The sequence below is a fragment of the Erpetoichthys calabaricus genome, chromosome 17 (genome assembly GCF_900747795.2).
Source record: "Erpetoichthys calabaricus chromosome 17, fErpCal1.3, whole genome shotgun sequence".
Taxonomy (NCBI): domain Eukaryota; kingdom Metazoa; phylum Chordata; class Cladistia; order Polypteriformes; family Polypteridae; genus Erpetoichthys; species Erpetoichthys calabaricus.
The window spans coordinates 40,413,972-40,431,902 of record NC_041410.2 but is presented as its reverse complement, the minus strand read 5'-3'; the positions used below and the strand labels follow the sequence as shown (position 1 = coordinate 40,431,902).

Genomic DNA, 17,931 nt, shown 5'->3' with positions numbered 1-17,931 from the left:
GCAACATTACTAATTGACCTGTCATGGATGTGGAAAGAAACCCCTTGCGAAACCCCACACAGAAAAAGGGTGAATATGGAAACTCTATGCAAACAAGGACCGGGTGCGGTGTAGCTGAAAATGACTACTCTAAACTTTATGCTTTAACCCAGTTGCCTGCAGCCTCCCGTCGATAGGTGTCGCTGGGAAATTTCCGAAGCTGCGCACTATTGGCTCTTGAGGCAAACTTCTATTCTCCATTCGATGGTGCCGGATATGCCTGCCCATTGAGTATTTTGTGGTTGTCTTTAAAATATCGTTAAAATCATGATAGTTTTTCAACAACACTATATGTTTTTTTGTGCGTATTGCTTAAAATCACAAGCAAGTAATGGCTTTAAAATAGCCTTTTTAAATGTCATGAGGACTTTTCTTTTATCAAAATGACTTAGTCTGCTTCTTTGATTTAAAGTTTGGAAATCTGGTAAGTAGTGCAAATGATCTCATGTTAAGCATTGCCAAAATATCTCGTTTATAGATCAGTACTGCATATTTAAAGAGAAGGATTTTAGTCAGTTAAATGTTGTTTTGCACGCGTCTCTTATATTATTGTTTAAATTAACAACGCGTCTTCAATTGAGTATTTTGCTGTAGTTTCTTCCGCTGTTTGACTTTGTGGAGTCGTAAAATTACTGTTCGGTTTATTGTTTGTCGTTCTATGGTGTGAATTCTTCTGGGTGGTTGGCCTCCGGCTTTGGTTGATTCAGACAGGGAATAATGAAGTTGGGTCATAGATGTCATTTGTAAAATCACCATTTTAAATTAGTGTACTTGCACATAAAAATACCAGTTACCCACGTTATACTTTGTTTATATTTTATATTGCCATTCTTATACTTTGTTTTAAATGCATATCAGTTATTTTTGACTAGAAGTAATGCTCAATATGATTTGTTACTCTGTCACTGCATTTATCGTATATTGAGTTAGTTCCAAAGGTAAATCCCACCCACCTTCTTTAGGTAAGCAATAAAGCGGTGCCTTCCTTACATTATCTAAAACCAGCGATGGTCCGGAGCTTTTCATAATTTTGGCAAGAATTTCTTAATGTCTAGGATAAAGACGATGGGACTTCACTTAAACCAGGACAGCAAAACCGTTCAGCAAAAAAGCACCTCTTATCGAACACGCTGAATAGTCTGTGAATTTGGCAGAGGAAGAGTGTTAAGTTTGACATAGTTTAGTTTTGAACATGAGTGCCTGGAATACAATGATGATTTTGTTTTTTAACTGAACTTTTTTTCTTCTTGAAAGCCATGGTTCCCCAACTCCAGTCCTAGACGACCCTTTTCTTAATTAGTGACCTGTTTTTGCTGCTAATTCACTTTTTTTGAATTAATTTCAGTTGACTTGCTCTTGAAGACTCAGACCTCTTGATTGTTTCGTTTTCCTTAATTAGCAACCAAACAATAATGAGATACAAAATGAGCTAAAACATGACCAGCAAACTGTGCCCATCATACAAGATCTGAAAATAAGGAAAGATGGAGGTCTGAGGAATGTTGATCTGCTCAGGTCCCCAAAACAGTACTCTTAGAAATGAGAAAATCAATTTCAGAAATGACTGCTACTGCACAATGAGAGCAACAGCAAGCCATGGAATTAAACAACAACAAGAATTAGTGCCTAATTAAGCAAGTGGTTGGAGTGAAACTAGTTGGAGTCTGAGGCCCTGACTTAGTTGGGCTTTTGTTGGCCCACTCACCTCGCATTTCAGTTCTGTTTGGGAGCCATTTAAGGAAAGAAATTAAGTAAGTTCGGGGAACAGATCTTAAAAAAATAAGTCAAGTAAAACTGTTTCAAAAGAAGTTAATTAGCAGTAAAAACATCTCACTGGTGGAGTTACTTGTGTTTCTGTTTCCTCGCATGCCTTTATATTAATTCACTGACTAGCATAAGACATGCTATCAGGCTCCAGTACTGCCCAAGGATTTCCTGTTGTACTCTTAATGGGACCATCTGTGAGAATATTTAAGCATTGATTGGACAGCATTTGCCCTTTTAGTTGGGTTATCCAAATCTCCATCTATGGGAATATCAAGTTTATTTCTGTTTCAAATTCTGTTTATTTTACTGGGGATTTACTAGCGTTCTAGATCAGAAAAAAGAAACAGAGCAACCATGAAAAACATTCAAATGTTTTTGCAATGGCCTCCAGTAACATTGTAAATGTTGTTTAGAAGAGGCCAAAATATCATTTGAGAAGTACTACATTTTAACAGCTGCTGTTATTAGTCAGATGACTGTAATAAAGCCACGTAAAAGTAATCAATAAGTTAATGAGAGTAACTGGTGTGGTAATTGTGCAACTGTTGGACTCAGAAAACTGGGTATTGCCTATCCTAGTCGCGCTCTTAAGTGAAGTATGCCGAATCTCTCCGTGTCTGCGTGGTCGTTTCTCATAGTATTCTATTTTCCCCCTTTATCCCAAAGTGTTGCATTTGGGTTAATTGGTGACTCTAAATTGGCCAGGTTTGAGTAGGTATGACTTGGCAGGATGTCAAGTGCTGGGTCTTATATTTTGTTAAAAACTGTTGGTGTGGGTTTGGTCCCTCATAACTATAATTTTGGATTATGCGGGTTTAGAAAATAGCTGGATTATCCAACAAAATTGGTGCTTCATATTTACCTTACTGAAAAGCATACATGCTGGAGCTGTTTGTAGTGTCTCCCATCAGTTGCTTTAATGTTTATCTTTTCATTTGCATATTTTTGGTTTTATTTTTAAGGGTGTCTTCAGCCAGATCTAAGTAATGAAATTTGTATGAACTTTCAGTCTATAATAATGGGTCTTTTCATATGGGTATGTGTGTCTGTTGCCTGTTTTCACTGCTGCCTCAATATGTCCAGTATCGTAATCCCAGGTGTTACATGTGTCAAGTGTGCATGTTCTCGCTTTTTTCCCAGCATGTTCTTTAGGTATTCCAGTTTTCCTTTCCCGTAGATTACTTGGTAATTCTAAGTTGGCCTAATGTGCTCAAGTGGGAAATGATGATGCTGTCATGGTAGGCTTTGGCCCCCACAATTATGAATTGGATTAAGATGTATGATAGTTTTATGCTTTTTAAATTTATTGTGAAGAAAATTCATGTTTTCTAACTACATTTTAGCACCACTGCATTTTTAGGATCCATTCATTCTGCAGATTGTGTTTAGTGTGTATGTGTATCAGGGTGCATTTAATTAAAACTGAGTCTTGATTTTAGCAAAGAGCTTCCAACAGCAATCGTTGCTGTAGCTATTAACTAAACTTTGATATTTTTATGAAGTTTATTTTTAATATGTGCCTCTACTACTGCCCAGGGTAGGCACCGGCCTCCACAACACTACCTTAGATTAAGTGGATTTGAGCAGGGCTGATGACTGTTTAATATGGTATCATTGTTTACTCGCTGTTGATTTTTCAGTCACTGGCAGACTGTAACTTTTAGTAATATCATAGAGTTTGAACATGTACGAAAACCGCACTTATATATCTGTCATTAATTAATTAAAAAGTCTGTATTTATAAAAAAAAAAAAAAAAAAAAAAAAAAAAAAAATCAGATATCAGTTTGTCTGGTTAGTCTTGTGTTTTGTTTTCCCTTCTGGAGTTAGTACACAGTAAATTTGAACAGTTATGAAGACCACATGTTGTCAGAATTTTAGAATGTGCATCCATACATGTGACATTGAGTTTATCAAAATGAAAATATCCTCCCGACCAAAATAGAGAAGGGTCAGTGTGCCCCTCATTTTAGTTGTTTTGTTTTTTAAAATAAGTATGTATGCCAGCCACACCACAGAGGTTATAGTATAATGGTTGTGTTCTTAATTAAATATTTATAGTGCTGTTATTTTTAGTAATCTGAAGTGAATGTTTTTTGTTTTTTTTTCTTTTAAGAAGTCATGTAGACTGATGTGATCTCCTACACCATCTAGATCAGAATGGAGGATGAATCACCAACACTAAAACCCCGTCGAATCCAAAATCAAAATGTTGTCTACAGGCTTGAGCGACGTCGGATCTGTTCAGGTCCACCAGGAGCCCACTGGTATCGCATGCGCTGCTTCCATCAGAATATGTTCCCAAACTTCACTGTGGTCAATGTTGAAAAGCCACCATGCTTTCTGCGGAAATTCTCTCCTGATGGACGATGCTTCATTGCTTTCTCCTCTGATCAGACATCTCTGGAAATTTACGAGTACCAAGGTTGTCAGGCAGCAGAAGACCTTCTCTGGGGCCTGGAAGGGGAGACTTTGGCCAATGGCAATGACCAGCGTTCCTTGAACATTCGTGGACGATTGTTTGAGCGTTTCTTTTCCTTGATGCATGTTACAAATGTTGCTTCTAATGGAGAACATCTCAATCGAGAGTGCAGTCTCTTTACTGATGACTGTCGATATGTGATTGTGGGTTCTGCTGCTTACCTTCCTGAGGAGCCACAGCCACATTTTTTTGAAGTGTATCGAAACAATGAGTCCGTGACTCCCAATCCACGTTCACCATTGGAGGACTATTCTCTACATATTATTGACCTACATACTGGGCGCCTTTGTGATACTCGCACATTCAAATGTGACAAAATAATATTGTCCCACAACCAGGGCCTCTACCTCTATCGCAACATACTAGCTGTTCTTTCTGTACAGCAGCAGACAATACATGTTTTCCAGGTAAATGCTTCAGAATCCTTTTATGTATAATAAGCTTTTTTCCCTTTTCTTTACATGTAATCTGTGTTCATTTGTGAATTTAATTGGATCTTCTGCAAAGCTTTTTGTGTTTAAATTATTTGTCATATTTTGTTTTTGAATATTTTTTTTCTTGTGTTGCACTTTGGGTACAATTTTTTTTTTTTTTCAGTTTACACCTTTTAATGTAAAAGATTTCTAAGTATTTGCAATAGCATTCATCTTTATTAGCATATCTTGCTAAATTTTTTTTATTCATTATGACTTAAAAATCAGGGTGGCAATTGGGTACCTCAACTGGCTTACGGGTGTAGTGCCCTGGGTTTGAATCCTGTGCTTTCATCCTGTCCATGTGAAGTTAAGCATGTCCTGTCTGCATCTGTACAAGTTTTCCTTTGAGTTCTCTTGCTTTCCGCTTGCATCCAAAAAGACATGCTTGTTAGGTTGATTGGTGATTCCAGTTGGCTCCTTTATGAATGCATCCCAAAGACATACTGGCTAGGTTAATTGATAATTGTTTAGATAGTGCTTTCCTCAATATTCCAAAGTGCTCTTCTTAGGGAGTGGGGAATCACTTCATGCACCTGGATTATGCAACGGCTGCCATTTTTACGTCGGTATGCTCACCACACAAGGTATAGGTGGGGAAGTGGTGTGAGAGAGACAATTAGAGACAGATGATGATTAGGAGTAGGTCATAGAAGACAATTTAGCCTAAACATTGGGATATACCCTGCTGTTTATGAAGAAAGCCACAGTGAGTCAGGATGTCAGGTTTGTCTCATCCAAAGGATGGCTCCTTTTTTACAATACAGTGTCCCTATCACTGCACTGGAGTATTGGGATCCACATTCAGACCACAGGTAAGCACCCTCTGCTGGAATTGCAACCCAAGCTTTTTGTAGATGTTCTTCCACCCAAGTACTGGCCGGTTCCGAACATGCTTAGCTTCAGGTGGATGACGTCTTCTGAAGTGCATGTGGTATGGCTGATTTGATTCTAGCTGACCCCATGACCATGACTAAGTGTGGGTTTGTGTTTGAGTGAGTGAGTGAGTGGCCTCTGCAGTTGACTGGAGCCCTGGTCAGGGCTGTTCTTTGCCTTACTTCCTGAAATTACAGGATAGGCTCACAGATCCTATATCCTGGTTATGAATTCTTTTTTTCTGCGCATTCTTTCCATGCCTAAGTGGCATTTCTTTTTACTACTGGTTTTTTTTTTTTTTTTTTATCCTACATTACCAAACACTTATGGAACAACAAGTTGAAATAACACATTGGCCCTGGAAGTGCCGGTTTATACTTCACGCTCAGAATGCATACACACATGCATCATGGCTACCACACATTCCCAGCATTCATTTGACACTTCCTCTGAATATGTCTTGTAACATGTTAGTCTTGCACCCCAAAACATGAGGCTGAGTCTCGGTACTTTAGCAAAACCAACTTTATTCAGCTTGAAACGGGAACAGCATGGTTATTTATTGTAGAGGGATCTACCATTCTCCTAAACACAGACACAGCAATCAAGCAGGGTTGTGGTCATGTCAGTGGCCAAATAATCCTGATCCCTGCATGTATAATGTTCCTTGCATCACCCATCAACAGCAAATGCTTGTACCACAACTAGGATCTGCTTTAGCTGCAAGCTGCTTCCGTGTTGGGAGCCCACTGTTGCCCCAACAACTGATAAACTGTTTTCCATAGATGTGCTTGCACTTCAGGATAATCTTCAGCGTGTCCTCCCATTGAGGGGAGTCCCAAACGAGTTTAGAAACCTTACAGTCTTCAGAAATTATTGCAACGTCTGCCAGAGTTGCCGTACCTGGCAAAAAGTCAGGGGGGCCCTAGTGTCTTCAAGCTGAAATATGATTTCAGAGTCTTTTATTTACTATGAACATGACATTTCTTCATCTGTTTCTCACATATGCAATACAAGTGTTGCATATTCCACCTTTATAATGATACAATACAATCTTCTGTGCTTTTTTTGTGTTTTGCACCTTGCCAACAGCATCAGAATGTATGGAGGCGTATTTGAGCCAAAACAAATGGGACACAGTGAAGAAAAAGGTCTATTTCATGATTAAAGTGGAAGTTTTGACTTAAAACCAACCCACTTGTTAATCACTACATGCTTCTGGGGCTCGCTCCTGCATTTGTTGCAGCAGCAGTCAGTGATTGCCACACAGAATACATTAAATTGATGTTATTCCAGCTCTCTGCACATTTAGAATCCTTAGATTTATACTTGATATCGCTTTCAGGATTTAATGTGTTAAAGCACGTATGTTACACTTTACAGATAAATTGTTAACTTCATTTAAATAATGCTGTTATTAATTCCACATGTTGGGCAGGATGGTGTTGGGAGTGGTAGTGCTGCTGCCTCGCAGTAATGAGTCATGTTCCTGGTGTCCTCTGCCTGGAGTTTGCATATTTTCCTGATAGATTGCCACAGTGTGCTGCGGTTTCCTTCCTAGAACATGCAGGTTTGGGGATGCTAAGAAGACACTAGTGTATGTGTGTGCTTGTATTCACCTTGCAATGGTCTGATGCCCCATCCAGGGATTGTTTCTACCTCTCGTTCGATATTTGCTGGAATGGGCGCGTCCTTAGATCGATGGATGTAATCATTAGACATTTATCATTTTCAGAGGTTGCAGCAAGGTGTCCTGGGAATTTAATGGATGTTTTGGGCAATTCGCAGCAGTGAAGCTGAATATTGTTTTCTGACCATGATGAAATCTTGCACTGCCACCTGGTGGAATCCTCCAGATTTACATGAAGTACGCGCTCAAATATAAACAGTACACTGCATGCATAGCAGCAGCATTCCAAGGTGCAAGCATCACATTGCATGAAGTATACGCCTGGCGTAAAAGTGCTGAGGTTTTTTTTTTTTTTTTTTTGTTTTGTTTTGTGGTTCTAAGAGAGAACTGCTTTCTGCCTTCTGTGCCCATTGCTGCCAGGATCAGCTCTGGCCCCCTACTGACCTGCATCAAAGTAAAAGTTAAAACCTATTATGTACATAAGTCTAGACAAGTAACATTACAGCATTATGTGATAATTGGTATTTAAAAAGAATTTACCATGGCAAGAGATAAATTAAGACCAATTTGATTAACCACACAAGTTCATGTTTTATGTTTCAGGGTACAAAAATTCAGATGTTAATGTTAAAAGAACCCAGTCCTGAGTTCTGTTTGAAATACATTCTCTAATTTAGAGATGAGAAGAATGGTTAAGAATAAAATTTGCATGAAGTACAGTCTTCATTATATTGATAATATACACAGATTTCAGTCTGTAGTTGATGTGTTCAGTTTAGTAAGATAAGTATTGCTTATTTTGAATTTGATTTAATTATGTCTGTTTTAAAACCTTAAATATGTTTATTCTTATACTACAGTCGACCCTTGATATACAACCGGCTTGACATGCGAACAACTTGATTTACGACCAAAATTTTTATTTTGATTTACGACCAACATCTTGCGTTACGACCTGAATGCGATCACGTGTATCCGCTTGCGCGATTGTAAACAAACAGAAACATTCCTATTAATGCGGCACTCATTCAATAAAATGTCAGGTTTGTAAACTCTCTTGGGACCTCCCTCAACTAGAAGACATGCCAAAGTCCAAACTCCGTATGGAAGACTGTTTATCTGTTGCTGGGGCAACAGCCGGCTTAAAGCTGTGCTGAGTCTCTCAGCCAAAGCAAACAGAAAATATACCGATGGGTGATATGCATGGGATATCCCTGCTCGGCAATGGACAAGCAAGCTTTCACAGTCACGGCAATCGCGCTTCAGGACGCACTTCAGCATGTCGTTCCCATTGAGGGGGGAGGGGGGGGGGGGTCTCAGAAGAGTTCAGAAACAGTTCCTTGTATCATCGCAAGGAAATGCTGAGAAAAATTCTCAGAATAACTTGTAGGCAGGAGGAGATTAAAATTAACGCAGAAGAAGCTATTGAAACGATTGCAAATGCCTGAGCGCAAGTTAAAGAAAGCCTTTAAAAAGCCTTCAGTTTCATTATCATCCTCCTCCCTTCCTGCAGCCCAAAGATGTCAAATTAAATGGTGAGTACAGTATGAAATTGTTGTTTCTGGTAGGCTAGGCACTTTTTATTACTTTTTGGTTAGTACATTAGAAAAATTATTGGTGTTTTCGTAAATTATGCACATTATACAACCCTTTTTTATTATGAAAAGGTTAAGTAAGTGTTGCAGTGGGAGGTTCGGAACGCATTATGGGTATTTCCATTATTTCTTATGGGAAAAATAGTCTTGACTTACAACCAACTTGAGTTACAACCAGCCCTCGCGAACGAATTGAGTTCGTAAGTCAAAAAGTAATAAAAAGTGCCTAGCCTACCAGAAACAACAATTTCATACTGTACTCACCATTTAATTTGACATCTTTGGGCTGCAGGAAGGGAGGAGGATGATAATGAAACTGAAGGCTTTTTAAAGGCTTTCTTTAACTTGCGCTCAAGCATTTGCAATCATTTCAATAGCTTCTTTTGCGTTAATTGTAATCTCCTCCTGCCTACAAGTTATTCTGACGAGAATTTTTCTCAGCATTTCCTTGCGATGATACAAGGAACTGTTTCTGAACTCTTCTGAGACCCTCCCCACTCAATGGGAACGACATGCTGAAGTGCGTCCTGAAGCGCGATTGCCGCGACTGTGTAAGCTTGCTTGTCCATTGCCGGGTAGGGATATCGCATGCATATCACCCATCGATATCTTTTCTATTTGCTTTGACTGAGAGACTCGGCACAGCTTTAAGCTGGCTGTTGCCCCAGCAACAGATAAACAGTCTTCCATACGGAGTTTGGACTTTGGCATGTCTTCTAGTTGGGGGAGGTCCCAAGAGAGTTTACAACCCTGACATTTTATTGAATGAGTGCTGCATTAATAGGAATATTTCTGTTTGTTTACAATAGCGCAAGCGGATACACGTGACCGCATTCAGGTCGTAACGCAAGATGTTGGTCGTAAATCAAGTTGTTCGCATGTCAAGCCGGTCGTATATCAATGGTTGACTGTATTTCTGAAAACAAAAAATGGAATCAATGTGGGTTGGCGTATTCTGCAGATTAGACCTACAAAGTTAATAGCTTTAAATTTGGTTGAACTGCTTTTTAAATAAACAGTGAGCACATTGCTTACATATTTTTTTTGTTCTTTCCATGGTCAAACAGCAGATGAGAATACTCATTTTATGCAACTTGGTGTGTTTGAATATAGTTGGGTTTTAGCCTTGGATTCTTCAGTAAAATTTTTTGTCACCATTGATGCTGGCTATGTGCATCATTTGATTTGCCTAGTGTTATGATAATAGGGTGACCGGAATGAAGCGCACAGGAAATATCTGCACAGAGAAAAAGCACACAGTCATATAAGCCTGCAGGAAAAACCGCACGTGGATAAATGCGCACATGGAAAAATATGTATACGGCAAAGGCGTATATGCAAAGAAGAAAAAATTGCAACAAACGAAATTGTATAATTGTTCACTAAACGTATTTATAAGCTTGTATGTTTTAATTTGTGCTAATTGGGGTAGAGGGCTGTTGGATGGCCCACAAAATAAAATAGTCATTAATCCTTTTATTACTGTCATTGTTGTGCCTAAATTACAATTTCTGGAAAATTATTATTCTTTACAATAGTTTTCAGAATTTATACCTTCTTATTCCACAGGTAGGCAAATTAGGGTTTTATAGTTTTGATTACGGCAAGTAAGTAAAGGTCGTCCTATAAATAGGCCACGGAGTTTTCTTTAATCTTCCCTAACTTTCGAGCAAGGGAAGTCGACTTTTTTTTTTTTTTTTTTTTTTTTTTTGAATAACCGAGATGGAGTTTTCGACCAGTCAGAAAGGCAAGCAAATTCTCTGTTACTAGGGATTTGACTATTCCATTTGTTGTGCGAAAACGCAGATAGATACTTGGAGGTGCCGTGGGAATCGATCAACAAAGTGCCATTCCTTAATGAAAATGAAGAACGGAGACATTGTACAAGAGCAAACCAGTCATTGTTTTATTGTAATAAAAAATGTCTAGCAGTATACTGTAGGTGGAGTATACTTTATATTTGTAATAGTTATATGTCGCTGCCGTGTGATTTTTTTTTTTTTCCGCGTGCGCACTTTACCATATGCGTATTCTTCCACGTGCATTTTTTCCCGCGTGTGGTTTTTTTCCGTGTGTGCATTTTTCCGTGTGGGGTTATTTCCCGTGTGCTTATATGACTGTGCGGATATTTCCAGTGCGTATCTTTCCGGGATTCGATAATAGTAGATGCCATTCATTTTTCATGTTAATGAATTCAGAAATTATTTGAACTGGTGGCAATTTTTATATAACAATTTCAAATTATGTTACTTAAAATTCCAGTTTTATATTAATATATGATGTACCATAAAACAGTAGTACAAATAAAAAAAAAAAACCTGAATTGAAAGGAAGCTAAAATTGTTTACAGTTCTAGCCAGAACCCATCTAGTACAGGTGCATTTATGGCAGTAAAGGGAGCTTTCTCCTCCCCATAATAAACTGTTTGATTTATTGTAGTAAAATGTAATCTATATTTTAACATCCTGCTCTTGCTTAAACTTAATAAAAAAAACTGCCACTGTCAAATCCTCACACTGTTCCACTCCATTCGAACTAGTGTGGTGCTGAGGTGTTACAATTGCATGTCTGTGCTCGTGTCCTAATTTGGGATCCTGACGTGGTTCTTCATGTGGTGGGTGCGGCAACGTGCAGTATCGGTGCTTGCTTCCTACCTCTCTATTGGATGCACTGGCTTTATTAGTATGCAAATTAGATTTTTTAATAGCCTATTGTATGTTTATATATAAATTTATTATATTACTGCTTAGAATTGTATTTTTTTAAGCAGCTGTTAATATTCTCTTTCCAGATAACACCAGAGGGCATGTTCTTAGATGTCCGAACAATAGGTCGGTTCTGCTATGAGGATGACCTTCTCACCCTTTCTGCTGTATACCCTGAAGCACAATCAGAAGGTCAGACAGGCTTTTCTCGTCTTTACAAGGAGAAAACCATCAACTCTCTGAAACACAGACTTTTGGTTTACCTCTGGCGTCGTGCGGAGCAGGATGGCAGTGCCATGGCTAAGCGCAGGTTCTTTCAGTATTTTGATCAACTGAGACAACTTCGTATGTGGAAAATGCAGCTGCTGGATAAAAACCACCTTTTTGTGAAATACACAAGTGAAGATGTGGTGACTTTGCGAGTTACTGATCCCTCACAGGTATGCTTATGATAGAATTTAAATAAGCATTTGTACTTCACCTTGTGGTGCAAAGTTTATTCACAAGTCTTTTGTGCCACCTTGTTTTGTGTGGTTTATTGGAGTAGCTTATTTTTAAAATTGATAGCGTTCTTCCTAATACTGTTTCTTATTTTTCAGCTTTTAAAAATAGTATAAAGTAACAATTTCCTACTTTTTCACTATAGCCCTCCTTCTTTGTGGTTTACAATATGGTGACAACAGAAGTACTGGCAGTATATGAAAACACGTCAGACGAGCTTCTTGAACTTTTTGAAAACTTCTGTGACCTCTTCCGTAATGCCACACTACATAGTGATGCTGTTCAGTTCCCATGTTCTGCCTCCAGCAACAATTTTGCACGTCAGGTGCAAAGAAGGTCAGGTCTGCCTTAGTTGAATTGTTTAATTCTGCATATTCCTGTATTTAAAATGTTAGCCCTACCTAAGACAAGTTCAGGAAAATATGATATTACCATGTTAACCTGCAAGAGCTTCCAATGAAGACAGGTAAAAACCCAACTTCAACGGATAATACTTTGCATAATTGAGGTCTTTTTGTCTTGCATATATTTGATGATTTAAGTGGTACTTAAGTGCTTTCATGTACAGTACACTAGAAATATTTTATAAAACTAATTTCCATTTAATATGCTATTTTCCATATATCTTTAGCTATAATGTGTCATGTTTACTTTAAATGATAAATTAGCTGTATACCAATGCAAAACATATTATATAATTAAAGAAAAGCACCTGACAAAACCTGGCATTCTGTTTCAGCAGAACTGAATGACTGCTTACTTAAGAGAGACCAATTTTTATTCATTCAACGATTCTTGAAATTACTATGACAAGGACTTGTTAAATTGTTTGTTTTTTTTAATTATTTTTTTCTCTTACATTTGAAACAAAACAGTGAGTAGGTACAGATGGAATTGGCATCTTTGTCATAAGTATTTAGACACTTCTTACCAGGGCTGTGGAGTCGGTAGATAAATCCTTTGACTCCAACTCCTTAGTTTCCGGTACTTCTGACTCCGACTCCTCTGTATTTAATATGCTAATGTATTTTCCAAGTTGATTAAAGGAAGGCAACATACACATTTAACCACAGATCTACTGGCTAGGAAGCTGACTCTCTACTGTATTGGCCAGTATAAACAAAAGACAAGAATCTGTGAACACACATAAGGCCATAGCACACACCTCCACCTACATTACACTTGTGTACACTCAAATTAATTTGTTAAGCACATCATATCTGAAATAAAATAACACTTTTCGTCGTCTTCTTTCGGCTGCTCCTGTTGGGGGTCTCCACAGTGGATCATCTTCTTCCATATCTTTCTGTCCTCTGCATCTTGTTCTTTTACACCCATCACCTGCATGTCCTCTCTCTCTCACCACATCCATATACTGCCAACATTCAAAGTTCCTACCCTCAGTTCCACTCTCTTTACCTTCCTCCGGACACGTCTCCCCCCTCTTCTTCCTCTTCTTCTTTGGCCAACAGTAGCCCAATTTCCGCCAGCACCCTGTTGACTAACAGTGCTGGTGGCGGTCATTGTTAACCTGGGGCTCGACCGATCCGGTATGGAAATTTGTATTGTTGTCCATATATTGATTTGGCAAAATTTTACACCTGATGCCCTTCCTGACGTAACCCTCCCCTTTTATCAGGGCTTGGGACCAGCACGAAGAAAAACACTGGTTTGTGCATCCCCTGGGGCTGGGTTAAAATAAAAACACTTTTTGTAATGTACCATGATCCAGATTACAATATGTGAATGTCAGGTTATATAATAGCTCAGCTGAACTTCATGCTAGTAGTAACACAACTATTCACCGAGCTTTATTCTTACATCAGAGAAGTACTTAATTATGACTGATGTTTGTGAAATGGGACATTTGAACTTGCTGTATTTTTTTTTTCATTACAATTTAAATTTATTAGGAGTTGGAGTCAGTACATTTTTGCCGACTCTGACCCCGACTCCAGGTACCCAAAATTGTCTCCGACTCCACAGCCCTGCTTCTCACACGGTAATAAAGAATACATTTTGAACAAGCCAATAAAAATTAGGTGATGCAGCTATGTTTTTGTTCTTACCCCTTTTGTAGGCTTTATTTTATTGGTTGGCTATTTAATTTAGTTGTGAATTTGATGTTGGTGAAATTAAAAAATATATCTCTCTAACAGGTTTAAGGACACTATTGTAAATGCAAAGTATGGTGGTCATACTGAAGCGGTTAGAAGGCTTCTTGGTCAACTACCGATTAGTGCCCAGTCCTACAGCAGCAGCCCTTACCTAGACCTCTCTCTCTTTAGCTACGATGACAAGTGGGTGTCTGTAATGGAGCGACCCAAGACCTGTGGCGACCATCCTATCAGGTTGTAAAAAATACTGGCAAGTAGTGTGAAACTGAAATATTGTTGTCTACTAATGTAGATTTAATAGTAGTCCAACCAATTCATGACTGATTTCTCTGTTTTAGAAAAAGTGAACAAGATAATACATTTGGTATTTTTAAGTTGATGTTATCTTTTTCTCAATCATGGTGTACATTAATTTGCCGTAGGAATTTGTATACATTCTTTGCAAATTAAAATCTGTGTCTGTTTTCATTTAAAATAGGGATCTATAAGGCTTTGGTCCAAACTGGAAAAAAAAAGCTTTAAGAGTTAGATTTACTGATGTAGCATGGATTAGGCAAAGTGTAACCTGAAAAGCAAATTAGGCAGTATTTTTGATTAGTTCATCAAATCAGTTTAAAATATTTTATCCTGAGACTGTGACATATTTCAGCTCATAAAGTTGAAGAAAGCAGAATATTTTGATAACCTAATTTGAAATGCGTTTTTCTTTTCAGGAAGCAGTTTAAACTACAGCCTTAGGTACTATAGCTGAAGTTTGCTTCCATTTAGGCCATGTACTGTTAAAAGGATCTTATAAAACATCTTCTAATTTTAAATCGTTTAGCATTCCCTTTATTTACAGTCATTTTTCTTCTCTCTCGAAGGTTTTATGCCCGTGACTCTGGTCTTCTTAAATTTAAAATCCAGGCTGGACTTTTGGGACGACCTGTCAACCACAACGTGCGCAGACTTGTAGCCTTCACTTTTCATCCATTTGAACCCTTTGCCATCTCTGTGCAGCGCACAAATGCCGAGTATGTTGTCAATTTCCATATGCGGCACGTGAGTGTCTAAGGGATGGTTTATGTGAGTCCAGGGAAGGCTTGCAGTTTTTACTGGAGTTAAAAACTGCATTAGAAATTGCACATTCACTGGATTATTAAAAATGTTTTTAATTCTTTAGAATGTTTACAGAGATGAGGCGGCACGGTGGCGCAGTGGTAGCACTGCTGCCTCGCAGTTAGGAGACCCGGGTTCGCTTCCCGGGTCTACCCTGCGTGGAGTTTGCATGTTCTCCCTGTGTCTGCGTGGGTTTCCTCCCACGGTCCAAAGACATGCAGGTTAGGTGGATTGGCGATTCTTAATTGGCCCTAGTGTGTGTTTGGTGTGTGGGTGTGTTTGTGTGTGTCCTGCGGTGGGTTGGCACCCTGCCCGGGATTGGTTCCCTGCCTTGTGCCCTATGTTGGCTGGGATTGGCTCCAGCAGACCCCCGTGACCCTGTGTTCGGATTCAGCGGGTTGGAAAATGGATGGATGGATGTTTACAGAGATAAGGTTAACTAAAACTTGCAGATATGAATAGATTCTTCCCAGAGACTTTCAAGGTAAAAGAAGAATGTTGATGGAATTACAGAAGTATTCAGGAGAGTTTATATATTCATCAGTTGTTGGATTACCTGCTTTCATGGACATTATACCAAAAAATTGAAGATAAACATCTTTTTTTGCATCCTGCTCCTAATCTAAGTTGATTGAAACATTCATTGTTTGGTTTTCATGCATTGAATCAAGGAAATATTTTCTGTTATAATAAACATGTCCTCTATATATTCAATTTAAACACTTTTTTTTTTTAAGTTTTTCTTTTAACCCTAGACATATGTTCTGAACAAACAAGTATTGAAATCAAGTTTATTTGTAAACTGTTTTATTAACATTTGAATAAGTAAAACTCATATAAAGTCTTTGTTATTCTTTTCAAATCTGATGTTTGTGTTTCAGGTTCCCCGTAAGTGGATATCTTATCTTCTTTGTTAGCTTCATTCACTTAGAAGTTAGTTTTAGCAATATAAATCTGGAATAAAAATTATGTATTTTTTTTTAATATACACGGTGCATAATGTTTTATTGGTATTAATTGCAATATGTTTTATATTAAACAAAACTTTTTTGAATGCAGCTGCCAGTGTTTTCCTACTATTTTTTTTTTTTTTTTTTAAAAAGGCTGTTATTTGTGAGTTATGTTTATCCTTCAGAATTAATGTTGGTGAGTGAGCTGTTGAGTGGGTGTTTGTGGGTGGTTTTCTTTTTATCTAATTGAAATGGTAAAGCCTTCCAGTTAGTTAAAAATGCAACATTGAAGCCACAGGGACAAGAAGCCTTGCACAGCACTACAGGATAGAAAACTTCTGATGCCGGGTTTCAGAAAACAAGTAAGTAGCAGGGAAATTCTATCTTGATTTGTATCCTTGTAAATATCTTTAAATAGTACAGATGAACCTCATCTAAACATGTTGATGAAGTTATATACTCCACCTTTCTATTTTGTTTTCGAGCATAAAAATGTAGAACCAATTCTTGTAACACAATATTTAGAATAATGGGTAAATTATTTGCACGTTTGTTTTTTAAGAAGATGATAGCCCATTTGGTTTGTTATTCTGAGCCATTTGACTTGATTTCTAATAACTGAAGTACAGCACGGTATAACAAGACTAAAAGTATAAAAGTAGAAACCTTAATTTGTAATGAAAATAAATAACCTGCAGATCATCATGTAATTTAAAGTAAACTGCTGCAAAATTACAGAGTTCCAGATTGTAGGTTTGTATTTTCTTATCCCTTATTGCTTCAAGGACTTCTGAGAATTCCTGTAATGAAGTCTCCGTATTATCCTGTGTACTTAAATGACTGCCGTGGATCTTTAGTACGTCAGGTAAAGAGGTTAGTGCTGCTGCGACATCTTTAAAGGCCTGGTTTGCATCTCAACTGGGCATTGTCTTTATGGAATGTGTACTACTGTATGTTCTGCCTTTTTTATGTGTGTGTATGTGCATGTTTTCTAGGTGCTCCAGTTGTTTTTCTGCATCTTAACTATGTATGTATTATTAGGTTCTAAACAAACTCCTATGTGCATTGCATTCTAATATCTTTGTTAATCAAGGTCATTCATGCTTACTTTTTGTATTCTATGTATGTAAGTTAAATAAACCTATGGATGTTAGGTATGCAGATGCTTTGTAAAAAGAAATAACTGTACTGTTTATCCAAATCTCCTGTAGAAAAGTAAGCCACTCAAAACTAATAACTTCTGTGTGTGTGTTTATTTATAGAGCTGTAGTGTTTTTGTTCAGATTTTGCCTCATAGTATATTGCTTTGAATATTTTTTATTTTAATTGTCTTCTGTAAACTTGAAACTTTCTGCTCATTTTGTGAGCCAAATTCTCCTTTAATTACACACAGGCAAGTATAAAAGCAGTACTTTAGTCAGGCTAGTGCATACAGAATAGTAAAATGTCTTAATGATATCTAGGGAGGGTTTCTGACAGTCATGCATTCTTGTTTGAGCAAAAGGTAATAATATCAGAATGTTACTGTCTGTCCATAGGTGAGTTGTAAGCTATATAGAGTGTACAATCTATTTTGGATACTCTTTTTCAAAAGTAAGAACTACTTCAATAACCTTAATTGTTCATGACAACACAACATTAACTCTTTGGAAAATGCCTCCTTCGGGTTAAGTGGAAGGCTTCCATTTTCACCTTTCTT

General features: G+C 37.8%; 1 protein-coding gene across 2 annotated transcripts; it reads left to right on the top strand.

Annotated features, from left to right (window-relative positions):
- The first annotated feature begins 233 nt into the window (after positions 1–233).
- On the top strand, positions 234–16,377 carry det1 (DET1 partner of COP1 E3 ubiquitin ligase). 2 transcript variants are annotated; one of them, XM_028823269.2, is made up of 6 exons: positions 234–463; positions 3,925–4,694; positions 11,653–12,006; positions 12,213–12,403; positions 14,227–14,418; positions 15,048–16,377. In XM_028823269.2, exons 2-6 carry the CDS (start codon positions 3,966–3,968, stop codon positions 15,235–15,237), a joined length of 1,656 nt encoding a protein of 551 aa, XP_028679102.1. In that variant the 5' UTR covers positions 234–463; positions 3,925–3,965; the 3' UTR covers positions 15,238–16,377. The 2 variants fall into 2 exon arrangements, with proteins under 2 accessions (XP_028679102.1, XP_028679101.1); XM_028823268.2 differs by having other exon boundaries at positions 3,922–4,694.
- Positions 16,378–17,931: the final 1,554 nt, after the last annotated feature.

What these genes read in the sequence shown, in the direction of transcription:
- det1 (XM_028823269.2), top strand. Translation starts at nt 3,966, where the DNA reads ATGGAGGATGAATCACCAACACTAAAACCCCGTCGAATCCAAAATCAA. An exon ending in GAGTTACTGATCCCTCACAG is followed by an intron (nt 12,007 to 12,212) that starts GTATGCTTATGA and finishes TTTTCACTATAG; the next exon opens with CCCTCCTTCTTTGTGGTTTA. An exon ending in TGTGGCGACCATCCTATCAG is followed by an intron (nt 14,419 to 15,047) that starts GTTGTAAAAAAT and finishes TCTCTCTCGAAG; the next exon opens with GTTTTATGCCCGTGACTCTG.